Source organism: Cimex lectularius, unplaced genomic scaffold, assembly GCF_000648675.2.
Source record: "Cimex lectularius strain Harlan isolate CLEC.00 unplaced genomic scaffold, Clec_2.1 scaffold206, whole genome shotgun sequence".
NCBI lineage: Eukaryota > Metazoa > Arthropoda > Insecta > Hemiptera > Cimicidae > Cimex > Cimex lectularius.
This window is the reverse complement of record NW_019392762.1, coordinates 483,553-497,823: the sequence shown is the minus strand read 5'-3', so window position 1 is coordinate 497,823 and position 14,271 is coordinate 483,553. Positions and strand designations below refer to the sequence as shown.

Genomic DNA, 14,271 nt, shown 5'->3' with positions numbered 1-14,271 from the left:
CAAAATTAGTGACAAGTACCACCCATTTTTCCAGTTGTATTAAAAACACTCAGTACGAATGAAAACGGTCTTTCGCTCATTGAAATCGTCTTAGTCGATTGGACTTAATCGAGGATCTTTTTTTAAACTTCATTAGTTTATAACAACATCTAGGCATCATCATTTAGTCAAATGTTCATGGGTTGTCTCTCAGTAATTTTTGCTTAAGGAACAAAATTAAACCACCATTGTTGTGGACATTTTGGACAAGAAGGCGGGGTATTGTAATAGCTCAAACCCAATCTTTTTTTTTTCTTTTTAACTCCCAACTCCCAGATTCCACAACACCTATTATCTTTAGCGGCCTTGGTGTCCTTTGAACAACAAAGACCAGCGTCCATAAAAATAAATCTCTGAATAATTTATTTTCAAGATTATTAAAAGGATTATTCACCATGTTTAACAATAATTAATGATGGATAATTAAAATATAATGATTATTTCTTATAAAGTGTAAATATATTAATGCATATACATTAGTTTTCCGGTACAAAAGGAATATATGAATCTTAATACGTCAAGAAAATAATTAAAATAAATAATACTTTCGAAACAATTTTGTGGCTATCTATTTATCATAATTTATGTTGATTATATGATAACTTGTTTGTAAGCCACGATATTAAATGCTTTAGAAAGCTCTACAAATTGATTTCTTTATTTATTTTTAGTTCTACTCAAATACTTTTTGTACTCAAACTGAGTTTTTTCAAATCAAACTGAACTATTTCCAAACCAATATAAATTTTGGTCAAATCAAATTGAATTTTTTTTACATGGAACCGAGCTCTTTCTAAACATATTCCCAAGCCAAACTATTTTTTTTTTTTCAAATCATATTAATCTTTTTTCAACAAATTCGATTTTTCATAAACCAAACCGAGGATGTGAGGATGGCGTTTTAAATTTTTAGAAAAATTTTGCCTTTGAATCGAAGGAAAGTTTTCCCAAAGGGGAATTTCCAGCCCCAATAAAGCACTTTAAAGCAAGTAACTGGGAAACAGGGAAAAGAGCTAAATGGCATTTTTATCAAATCAAATTGGAATTTTCTCAAACCAAAATCAAATTTTTCCAAGTCAAATCGAACTTGTTAAAACCAAATGAAATTTTTATTAAGTCAAAATGGTCGTTTTTATAAAATCAAATTGCATTTTTTCTGAACCAAATTGATCTTTTTTTCAAACCAATTTTAATTCCTTAAAAAAATTGATGTTTTTCCAAAACCAAATTGAACTTTTCCTACATCAAATTAAGCGTTTTTCAAATCAATAAGCTATTTGTAAACCAACCAGAACTTTTATCAATTAATTTAACTTTTGACCAATTAAATTTAAGTTTTTAAAACTAACTTGAACTTATGTCAAATCACCTTGGTTTTTTTCGAAACCATATGCAATTTTTATCAATCCTATTGAACCTTTTTTGACAAACTCAAACTTTTGTCATACTATTAATTAATCTTTTTATGTAAGGTATAGGTTGAAATGAAAAAGTTAGTGTCACGAGGGGGATTCGAACCCACGACCTTCGGCTCAATACGCCGCTGCTCTAACCACTTGAACTATCGTGACTTCGGTCCCATCGGATACCAACTCCCCATCTCAACCTAAAACCCTTCGAATTTTCCCTCCTTTTTGGCCTTTTTTCAAAATGCGAAATCTACCTTAACTAACCAAAATGGACATTTACCAAAACAAAACTAACTTTTTTCTACTCAAATTCAGGTTTTTCAAATCAAACTGAATTATTTCCAAACCAATCTAAATTTTTGTCAATAGAAATTAAACTTTTTTCAGTAAATTGGACTTCTGTCAAACCAAACCGAGCTTTTAGAAATTAAATTAAATTTTTTTAAACAGAAAATATTACTCGAGTCATTTGGAAAATCAAGGAATTTTTAACAAGTCAAACTGACCTTTTTTCAAACGAATTACAATTTCTTTAAACTAAATTAAGCTGTTGGCAAATCAATCGAACATTTTATAAACAAAATGAAAATTTCGTCTATTTAAATTGAACCTTTTCCAAAGAAATTTTGTGACACCAATTGAATTTATTTTTGAACAAATTTTTATCAATTCCGCTGCAACTTTTCTTCCTAATTATTTTTCCTTAATATCACAACGGAATGGTTTTAATAGTCTATCATAAATAATAAGTTAATATTCCGTTACAAAAAGAACATATGCATATTTGTAGAATATAAAGATCAAAAAGTCTAGAAAAAATTAATATCAATGTGCCCAAAATAAACGAAAATCAGCTGAAGAAAAGAAGAGTAATAACAAGATAACAAGTAATAAGTAATAATTAAAAAAATTGACGGGTAATATCTAGGCAACCCTGCTTATTTTCTAGGAAGTTTACGATTGTTTTATCGATTTAATAGGTCGTTTTATGTCATCACCTTGGAATTGCGAGAATTAGCATAAAATTTTGATCAATTTTAACTAAAATCTTTTCTGCAGTGGATGGTAAAATGTTCGGATACGAATGACTGCCCCTGGGGGGATGTTCGTCCGTAAAGCTTGCACGAAGGTTGTCTCAAAATACTTTCCACCTCCCCCCCCTGGAATACGAGGAGAACGTGAACAATCCAAGAGTGCACGAAATGTCTCTCATTTTTATCCCAAGTTTTAAATTAAAATTCGAATCTTATATCAGAAAATCGACAGAACCGGCCCCCGTAATCAAAAGACGTCAGACAAATTTTATCAGACTTTTTTTTCCTCCGAACTTAATCACTTTTTTCTTATCAACATCGCCTGTCGAACAATGACAGTCCTGCGTTTTCTCAGTCATTGCTCATGTTTTTATTCCGTGAACCGAATCTAACATCTTAAATGTAAACATCTGAACTTGTTTTGCCATTAAATCAACATAATAATATTTAAAACATAAATCAGCATTAAATTATAAATATTCAGTGTTGTTATATCATAATTTAATAGGTTTTAATAAGTTAATAATAATTAACTTACAATAGAAATGATGCATTTATCACAGACTAAGTATTTCGTATGAAAGTGAGTTATGATGATGATGGATACTAGGAATTGGTTTTGGTTCCTAGGCATTATTTTTTGGTTTATTGTATTTTCCTAGTTCCTTAGTTCGTTGCAATCGACTTGATCCTTCTCCTAAGAAGACTAGGTCACTGGACTGTCATTGCTTCTATTCCTTGCCCAAGGTTCACAGGCTAAGTAGTATGTTTGTTATTTATTTCGTATGAAATTGAGTTATGATGATGATGCTGGATACGAAGAAGTGGTTTTGGTTCCTATGCATTAGCTTTTTGGTTTATTGTACTTTCCTAGTTCCTTAGTTCAGTGCAATCGACTCGATCCTTCTCCTAAGAAGTACTAGGTTACTAGGTAGTCATTGCTACTATTCCTTTCCCAGGGTTCACAAGCTAAGTAGTACGTTTGTTATTTATTTCGTAGGAAAGTGGGTTATGATGATGATGGATATGGGGAAGTGGTTTTGGTTCCTATGCATTAGCTTTTTGGTTTATTGTACTTTCCTAGTTCTTTAGTTCAGTGCAATCCCCTCGATCCTTCTCCTAAGAAGTACTAGGTAACTAGACGGTCATTGCTATTATTCCTTTTCCAGGGTTTTCTTTGAATCTGGTTATGTCTCCATTGAGAGGTTGCTTCGCACTCGAAGATGATATGTTTCTTCCTGTTCATTGCATAACATAAAAATAGGGTTTGTAGTGTACATTTTCTTTCAGATGCCAGTGGCCGGTAGTCCTATCACTCTAAGGTTAGCAGTGAATTTGCAAGTCTTGATGAGTTTTGCCATAACGTTACGAGTACCTGTACAGTTTATCCACTGATGCTTTTTTTTAATCCATTTTGATATGGAGAATTCTATTTTTGTTTTTGTTACCCCCCCCCCATATACCCTAATTTTGATTTTGTGTAAAGGGTGATTGAGGAATATCGAGTTCTAACTATATCTAGAAACTGCAAGCGTGGAGGGCTGAAATGATCCATGAAATTTATTACATTCAAATTTAACTTCATAATTTTCTTGTGTTGGATGCACTACGTTGTATTGGTCGATTTGAAATTCACGTTAACAAAAACAGTGAAAATGTCAAAATATTGCGCATATAATATTATTTTTACATTTTTTACCTCTTTGTTTATTTCTTAAAGGGTTTATGGGGTATTCAGTATTCCACCATCGGCCTTCTCACACCACACACTCGCGCTAATAAATGCATTCACTATGAATACGTTGGGTGCAGTAGGTTGTAGGTATGTATGTAGGTAAATAAATGTTCTTACTGCTTTCCTTTATTAATTTACAATTCAACTTCACAATTTTCTTGCATTGGGTGCAGTAGGTTGTTAGTCATTTTGAAATTAAACTTAATAAAAACAGTGGAAATGTCAAAATATTTCACATATAATATAATTTTGTTGTTACTTCGTGTTTTTACATTTTTTTCACCCCTTTGTTGCTTTCTTAAAGGGTTTATGGGGTACTGAATATTCCTCCTTTGGCCTTCTCATACTACACACTCGCGCTAATAAATGCATTCACTCTCAATACGTAGGTATGTATGTAGGTAAATAAATGTTCTTACTGCTCTCCTTTATTAACTTTAAAATTCATTAAATTTAAAATTTAACTTCACAATTTTCTTGTGTTGAGTGCAGTAGGTTGTTAGTCATTTTTAAATTCAACTTAACAAAAACATGTGTGGTGATTAGTGACCGTTAATCGATATTTATTTAGAAATCGTGAGATGCGGTCTGGTGTGATGTAGGTTTCAGAAAAACATTTTCTTTATCGTGCCAACGTTTCGATCTTTATTGAGATCATCTTCAGGGCTCAAAGTGTTTGTCTTCTGTGTAATTGTGCCATCTTCAGTGGGCACTCTCAACACAACACGCAAGAATGGCACAATTTCACAGAAGACAAACACTTTGAGCCCTGAAGATGATCTCAATAAAGATCGAAACGTTGGCACGATAAAGAAAATGTTTTTCTGAAACCTACATCACACCAGACCGCATCTCACGATTTCTGAATAATTAACAAAAACAGTGGAAGTGTCAAAATATCTCCCATATAATATTGTTTTGAAGTTTTACATTTTTTCAACTCTTTGTTTATTAATTAAAGGGTTTGTGGGGTACTCAATATTCCACCATCAGCCCTCTCACACCACACACTCGCGCTAATAAATGCATTCACTCTGAATACGTAGTGCATTCATGTTCTTACTGCGTTCCTTTACTTCCTGAAAAAATTTAACTTCTCAATTATTTTGCGTTGGATGCATGATGTTGTTGATCAATTTCAAATTGACGTTGCCGAAAACAGTAGAAATGTCAAAATATTTCACAAATCATCTTTCTGGTTATATTATTGTGTATTTTTACTTTTATTTCATCTCTATTTCTGAAATGGTTGATGGGGTACTCATTATTAAACCTTTGTCCCTCTAACACAACACACTCGCGCTAATACATGCATTCACTCTGAATACGTAGTGCATTCATGTTCTTACTGCGTTCCTTTACTTCCTTTAAAATTTAGCTTCTCAATTATTTTGCGTTGGATGCATGATGTTGTTGGTCGATTTCAAATTGACGTTCCAAAAACAGGAGAAATGTCAAAATATTTTACAAATCATCTTTCTGGTTATATTATTTTGTATTTTATTTTTATGTCATCTCTATTTCTGAAATGCTTGATGGGGTACTCATTATTAAACCTTTGTCCCTCTAACACAACACACTCGCGCTAATAAATGCATTCACTCTCAATACGTAGGTGCAATCATGTTCTTACTGCTTTTCTTTATTAGCTTTAAAAAAAATTTACATTAAAAATAAACTTGGCAATTTTCTTGCATTGGATGCATTAGGTTGTACTGGTTGATTCCAAATTGACATTAACAAAAACAGGAGAAATGTCAAAATATTTCACAAATCATCTTTCTGGTTATATTATTTTGTATTTTTACTTTTATTTTATCACTATTTCAGAAATGGTTGGTGGGATACTCAGTATTAATCCTTTGGCCCTCTTATACCACACATTCGCGCTAATAAATGCATTCACTCTCTCTACCTAGGTGCAATCATATTCTTACTGATTTCCTTTATCCTTTAATAATTAAATCTTTAAAATTTAACTTCACAATTTTCTTGCCTTGGATGCACTAGGTTGTTGGTTGATTTCAAAGTGATGGTGATATACCCAATATTCTACCATTGGCCCATCACACCACACACTCGCGCTAATAAATCCATTCATTCTCAATATCCACAATACGAGATATCTATCAGTACTGTATAAAATGGACCTCCAAAAATCGTACTAAGTGTCCTAAATTCTCTCTACCTTGCTTAAGCAGCATTCTCGTATCGGGTGCTATTTCTACACGCTCTCTATATGGAGCCGAGGAATGACACTTTCAGTTAAGTAGGACACATCTTGTTAAGTTTGAAATCTTTGTGAACGGTTTGAACTGTGTTTTGTGTTGAGGGGGCTTCGACCTAGACTGTTTTGAAGGGCTCTTTTTAATTGACTTTTTATTGACCCTATGGGCAAAACAGGCCGTTTCAGCTTCATGCGTCTAATTCGCCCATGTTTTCCTGTTATGTAGTGATATTGTGCAATACAGCCCGGGGTGGCAATCTCCGGTCTATTTTCTATGTATCGATCTATTTTCTCCACGAAACCCGAGGGCAAAACCGGTGGGAGCACGTCACAAGGGCTAAAGGGACGCCATTTTGGGGAAATGGCCCAAGTATTCTATTGGACAGGGCGCAACCCCCACCGACCCTCGCGCCGAGGCCTCCACTTCAGATCATCCCCCTAGTTATTCTTTGTCCACTCCCTCGGGTGCGTCTGTTTATGTATTTTATGCGCTTATTAATAGCCGTATCGGGCGGGATGTTCACTCGACATTAGATCACGGTTCGAACCGATTTTTCATAAGACAAATGTTTTGATTTACGTCCCTGCGGGGGTGGAACAAACAGGAATGGAGTACACTTGGAGTATCGAAGAACAATCGCAGACCAACTCTCAGCACGGTCAGCAGCATCATCAAGGTGGAAACTTCATTCGCACCTTCTACCTTCATTTTATGCTTTTTATTTACGCACCTTTTTTAATTCATTATTCATTTATCACACTTTATCCACTTTTATTATCTTTACCTTCTCAACCTTTCGACCAAATTTAATAAAATATTTACGTCCGTTTAATGTACGATGTTGGCTTGGAATGGTTACATTTTTTTAAAAATATTTCAAATTGCATTCTAACGTTTAAATTTTCTTAGTTTTCCTCCATGAAAGCTTGGCCAGATTCTAAAAAACATTTTTAAAGTTTTTTTTTATCCTGACCATCCTGTTATTTTTTTGTAAGTCGATGCTTACTTGTCTAGACTGTCCTTTGAAGCTTTCAAATTGGTTGAAGTTTGCAAAGATTAATTTTTTGTTTTTTAATTAGAACGTTTAAAAAAAATTCTCCCTTCGTCATTTTTTTCAAAATTGTCCTCTCTTTACTCAGGAATTTACTCAAAAAAATCAAACTATGTATTACATATTTTGCGCTGAGTTTGTGATAATGTATTGGAATGATTGTAATTTATTAGCGTGAAAGGAAAGGGTGGTTTTACCCCGCCCCGAGGAATAATGAGTACTGGGGTCTGTCTGAGGTATGGAGAGTAGAAAGAACTTATTAGCGAGAATGCTGTGGGTTCAACCCCGCCTCGAGGAGAATCGAGTACTCTGGGGTCTGTCTGACGTATGGAGAGTAAAAAGAACTTATTAGCGAGAATGGAGTAGGTTCAACCCCCCGCCCCGAGGAATATAGTTCTCTGGGGGAGTGAATCTGATCAGACTTATAAGTTTCTGGTTATTTTATTATTTATGTTTTATCTGTATTATCTGATGTACGAGAGGCAGCTTTTAGGATATCGACTTAGTTTTCATTTAAAAACAATAACAGATCGAGACGCTCAAATGTCTGCAGATTGAAAAATACTGAAAGATCAAGAAAGAAAGTAAAAACACGAATATTTAAACTTAATTTAATCAAATCCTTGGTGATAAGATCTTTTTCCGATCATAATCGAAATCCTGTCAATCCCCATTGGGCATAGGTCAGAATTTTAAACTTTTTTTCTATCGGCATTTCTGATCCGTGAAATCATATAAAAGCATCGTCTTTCGTTCGATTTGTATTTGAATTTTTGAGCGATTTTAAAATTTTTAAAAAATAAGAATTATTTCGTTGTAAATGGCCAAGATGAAATCTCTTCTCTTGAGTCACTTTACTAAAAAAATACGATATTTAGTTGTGTTTCTGAATTAATTTTATTGATTATTAATTTAAAATTATTCAATAAAACGTAATTTTAAGAAAATTATTTACGAGTGTGGGGTGAGTTACGTTGGAAGTACTGAAACGCCATACTCGAACTTGTCAAAATATTATTGTTTATGTTTTCGGTCATCTATTTTGAATTGATTTATTCCAAAATATCCGGAAAGGATTAAAGATTAATAAAAAAAATATTATCAATATATAAATCAATTTATTTTTTTCCTGGGGGGGGGGTCAAATTTCATTGATTTATTTTTCAAAACCTACTTATTTTTTTATATTTTCTTTTAGACTGATGCAAACAAAATCGGTGTACAATATTTTGTTTATTGGTTTTACAGTGTACACCATTATTTATATCGGGTTTGCGGTTTTTCTCAGCCAATCGAGCCCAACGTCAGGAGCAAGCGCAGTGGTTTCTTTGATTTAAGTGCTTTTCTTACATTTTCACTCTTTTTTCTTAAATAAATTATAATTGATTAATCGGCTATATTTTTTATTATATTATTATTATAAGCACGGCTTTTGAAGGTTCTTTAAAATTCAATTGGGGATAAACCTAATCGAACTTCGTCCTCTAAGGCGTTGAAGTTACTACGTGCTACATCACGAATTGTTATTATTATTTTTTAAATAAAATATGACTAGGGAAAATCTAAAATGTATATAATTTAAAATTTGTTTAATAATATCCTTGCGAAATAAGCCGCCTGGGAATTAATAATTCTTGGAGAAATCAAACTCGATTCGAACAGAAAAGATCCTTATTTTTTATTATTTGAAAAAAATATTTATAAGATATTTTTAAAATGTCAATCATAATAATAAAATATTTCTATTTATTATAACTTAATATATTCGAACTTGTTGGTAGAAAAAATATTCATATCTCGTTTCCTTTGAAATTAACTGATTTATTACAATGCGCAGAAAATACTTATAAATTGCACTAATTTTATTCAATAATAAAATTCAACATTAATTTGTCTAGGAGAATAAATATGCAATTTTTTTAAATACATGTTTTTTTATTTAAAAAAAAAAATTATGACAACATCAAAACTATGCTGCTTCATTCTTCACTCCTTGAATATTTTATCATATGTTTGCACAGCTCTCATCCTTGATGTAATCACTCAATTAGTTTTTTTATTCATAATCACAGTTTATTTATTTATTTTTTTTTTTAATACGGCATTCAAAATAGTGGCTGGAATTTTTATCTTTACGAGAACAAGGCTTTTGGGGGGAAAAATGTCAAATTTTAACAGAAACTATGTCCGATATTGTTTGTACATAGTGAAAACATAAGGAACTGCGTAAAAGACCTGCAATTTATTTTCGTTCGAATCGATAAGTCGGACATCTTGAAAGCTCTCGGCGAAAAAGTTCGTGACGAGGCCCCATTTTGAAAATTAGAGTTGTCAAATGAAACAAAATCCAAAATCCCCCCCAGGAGGACCTGATGAGATAATGGAAAATATCTTTATTTCTCGCGATCAAAAAGCCCGTACTTACCATAGAAAAAGTTATTTTCTATTTACTCTTTTGAATAACATGTGCAGCGGATCTAAGCTATTATACCGGTTACCTGTTGTTGTTTTTTTCCATTTACAGCTGTGTTCTTTTGGCCTTTTAGATCAATTACGGGAAGTTTTCACCTCGCTGGATTCTAATCCGTGCAGAACATTAATTATAGACCAGTGCGAATAATCTTCATAATTATCTTTTTATGCAATGACGTTGATTATAAAAATCTTTCATGAAAATGATGAGTTTCTTTATGTCAGTGTCAAGGACTATACATTATTTTTTATTATTATTTTATTTGTACCTTTTTTTACACGGTCACTGTAGTAACACTAATGACATCTGAAGAGCACATGCCATGAGGAATCTGCCAATGGCAGTGTGAGGGACAAAAGGGCAAGGAGGTCTCAAGACCATCGTCGATTAAGGCGAAGTGGCGGGTTCTCAGGGTGGGAATGTATAGTGAAATTTTTGGAATCGGGAACGGATCAGTTGACAAAAGGTTGTGGATAATGAGGTTAGGTGGCGTGTTAAGAATCTTTGACGAAGAATCTGAGGGCTTTTCATTCGATGGTTGGATTCCCTGGATCTTGGATGACATAGCAGAACCCCACAGTTCACACCGTCCAAAGTGGTCGCAGTAAAGTATAAGGTTATTTTAGTGTTGATGGTAGCACTAAGTATGGACTTTATTGTTGATGTGCATTGGAGGGCAAGACTATTTTTTCAATGAGCGCATTGTTCTTTATTCAGTCCTCCACTGCACCATTCTTCCATAACCTCAAGGATTGGATGTTAAAAGTAGCTCGGATAGGATTCGACAAAGAGGTAGTGGTGCGTGGTATTGTGTAAGTGGTGATGATGTCATTAGAGTGTATAGGTAGGTCAGTACATTCCCGTATACTCGGTCGTCCTAAAAAGGGCAATGAGGATCTTTAACGTCCGCACCTAGCTTATTCGGCCTTATCGGACGTTTTGATTTTCAAGATGAGAGCTGACGCACCTCCTCTTACGACAGGATGGTGTTACTGCCGCAGCATTGGTGTAGAGGCAGCTCAGCCCCGAAGGGCCAAGACAACCTCGCTCCCCGCTTGTCCATTCCGAGTGGTCGGGTCTGCATTGAGCATCACACCAAATGCCGCGCGCAAAGGGCTAACTAAGCCGAAATACATCAGCCGGTCTCCCGCGCACTCCCTAGATAGAGAAGGTGACTCTATCTCCCAGAGTGTGTATAGGTAGGTCAGTATAAAGGATGGGACCGACAATGCTCCCTTGTGCGACTCTGGCTTGTGTAGGTCTGACTTCCGAAACCCGTTGCCGCACCTTGCTCTGAAACATCAGTCGGTTGATAGGATTTACGGTAATAAGAAGTAGTTAGGAAGCGTACAATAATATTTGAAAAATGACAAAGAAAGAGGAAAAATTCTAAAAGTTTTAGGTGGAGATGGGGAGTTGGCGTCCGAATGGATGTAAGTCACGATAGCTCAAGTGGTTAGAGCAGCGGTGTATTGAGCCGAAGGTCGAGGGTTCGAATCCCGCTTGTCTCAACCAAGGCCTACATAAAAAGAATAATTAATTAAAAGAAGTAATTTGGTCAATTATACCACTAAACATAATGGATTTAATAATATTATATGAAATTCGTTCTGTCAGAAACGAGTTAACGTATTGTACATCGAGAAGAGTTCTGGCACCAAACCTCATCCGTGACTTACTCCTCATTTTCACTTACTTTTTAAACAGACATTTTTTTACCCGATGAAAATCTTCTTAAATATTATTTTAGCTGTAGGCTTTTTGCTAAAAAGTCATTAATCTAAGTTTAATTGATGGCCCAAGTTGGGATGTATAGTTTGGTCGGTACTGGTCATTTGCCTATCCTCACTGAGTTAGTCGCGTTTAGGCCATCTTCAGTTTTGGGTCTGTGCCATTTTTGTGAATTCAAGTTTCATTTTGAAGGAATGGTGACGTCTGGGTTTTTATTGATCCGGTCGATCTTTATAAACGTCGGTCCTTTCTTCTTTCGGCTAAATTCCAAAACGCTTTTGACAGAACAAAACGATTGTTGACGACCCAATTTCAGGTCCATCACACCGCAGACCATAATACTAACCTTTAGCCGTTGTGGCTTATTTGAGATTGCTTATTAAAAATTAAGCAACAGGCTTAAATTTCACAATACAGCACTGCACACCGCTTCTTTGTACCACACTCAGTACTGTGGACTTTCTCTTCCACTCTTTCCTGCCTCGAGCTGCACAGCTTCTTCATCTTTACAAGTTGTAGTGTATTTGCAGTCTCTTGTTCATTCAATAATTCTTTTAGACCATCTTTTGACAGTACGGTAATACGGCCAGCCCAATTCTTTCTTACTGCCACTATTGTGATTCTTTAATCAAGTCGCTAACTCACCCACACGGTTCTTTTGCGGATTTTCCTGACTATGCCTAGTACATACGCTCCAGGTTCGTTACGTGCAGTTTCTTTGGTTTCCTGTGCATAGTCCATAGCGTAAGTACCAACAGTACCCTTGTGTCCCTTAGTCTGGTGTTCAGAAGAACATCAGACCTAAAGATGTGCTTATTACTTAACAATTTCTCCCAGGCTACCTTCTTTCTGTTTTAGAAATGGAATGCTTATTTTATGCCCAAGTTTAGTTCTTCCTCTCTTTCTTCTGTAATGTTGTTTCATCTTAGGTGTTCTGTGATGTAGTTTCCATCTGGAAGTATTCATTGTAAGACTGCGAGGCGTTCTCTTGTCACATCTTCAACTATTCCTTGAAACTGTATTCCTTTCGATACTAGACATCGCCGGCAAATTCTAGGTAGTTTAGCCCAACTCATCCACCTTTTTATTCTACTTCTCCGAATTGATCAATTAACCGACCACTCAAGCCAAGGAGTAGAGGAATCTGATCAAAGCATCAAACCCAAAACCTGCTGTTATTAAAAATGCTTCTTTATGTGTGCCCAATTTACCCTTCACCCTGACCTTCACATCCCTTAGATCATTCCATTTTGATCACTTCCTGGTAGTCCTCAAAAGCCTATAGTTCATCAATGCTCCGGCGTTGCCGATATTATCGTCTCCTCCTTCAAAACATGCTGAACTGCCCGGATGTCTGACGTTGCTCAAGCATTCGATTGGGTCTGGCATGCTGAGTAAACTGAAAGGCATCCATCCCCCTACCTACCTCAACCTTAAGTCTTACCTTTCCAATTGTTACTTCTGAGTAAAGGTTCTTCTCAATTAACCATCTCGTCCGTCCAAGAGTCACCCATGGTACCTAGTTCTATCTTTTACTTGCTACTAAATACTGATATCTCTACTCATCTTAATCCTTTCCTTTTCACAAAGGCAGACGATCTTTTTTTTTTGCCGTTCGTTTTTTACAGTCTCACCCTATGAAACGTTATGTCCACCTCCCTTGAAAAGAAACAAAGCCCGGCTGACATTTTTGCAGTTGCGCAAGCGATTGGATCTGGCATGCTGGGATTCTGTAAACACAAAGGCATCTTCACTACATACTACCTCGTCTTAAAGCCCTACCTTCCCATCCATTTCTTCTGGGTAACCGTTCATCCCACTCCCAACCATTCTATCCGAGGAAGAGTCTCATCATTGGTCCTATCCTTTACCTAAAATATACTGCTTACGTGATACTCCAGTTCTGTCTTTCGCTACAGTTTCACCGTACTGTCCTTGAGCCACGGTTAAAAAAATGGGGAATAAAAATGAATGTCAGTACATGACATTCTCACTACAACGGGCAATCCTTCCACCTGTATTCCTCAACTGCGTTCTCTACTTAGAACTTAATAGACAATACAAACTTCTAGCTCGACTCATAGACGGATGATTAAAATTTTGCCTCAATAACCAAAGACTAATCTACGACACATTCCTCAAGCCAAAATGGACTTAATCAAAATACGGTGCTTAACCAAAGCATCCAACTCTTATAGAATCCTTCCAAATCAAAACCCTTCGTTGTTTTGGACCTATGTTACCCTTCACCTAAACATCTCTTAGGTCTAAGGTCTGAATCTGCCTACTACTTCATCCTAAAGTCCTTCCTTACACACCGTTACTTCTGAGTAAAGTCCTTCCCATTCACCCATCTATCTTGTCTGGCAGGAGTCCCCTAAGGTAGTATGTTCCTTCTTTTATCAGATTACTATTGACATGCCTAATTTTTCAATTATATTTTCATAAATCTGTAAGGAATTGGTTGAGATGAAAAAGTTAGTGTCACGAGCGAGATTCGAACTAACGACCTTCGGCTCAATACGCCGCTGCTCTACCCACTTGAGCTATCGTGTCTTCGATCCGCTAGGT

General features: G+C 35.3%; 1 protein-coding gene across 3 annotated transcripts in view; it reads left to right on the top strand.

The window, feature by feature from the left end:
* LOC106670983 (myelin regulatory factor) overlaps positions 1-14,271 on the top strand; it is a 59,560-nt gene that overhangs the window by 19,425 nt on the left and 25,864 nt on the right. The window contains exon 1 of one of the 3 annotated variants that reach the window (XM_024227395.1): positions 6,902-7,121. The exons of 1 other annotated variant lie outside the window; for it this stretch is intronic. In XM_024227395.1, the coding sequence (XP_024083163.1) occupies positions 7,052-7,121 (70 nt within the window). In that variant the 5' untranslated portion in view covers positions 6,902-7,051. Of the gene's footprint in view, positions 1-6,901; positions 7,122-14,271 lie in introns of those variants that run through there. One more of the 3 variants, XM_024227394.1, reaches the window with a different exon arrangement.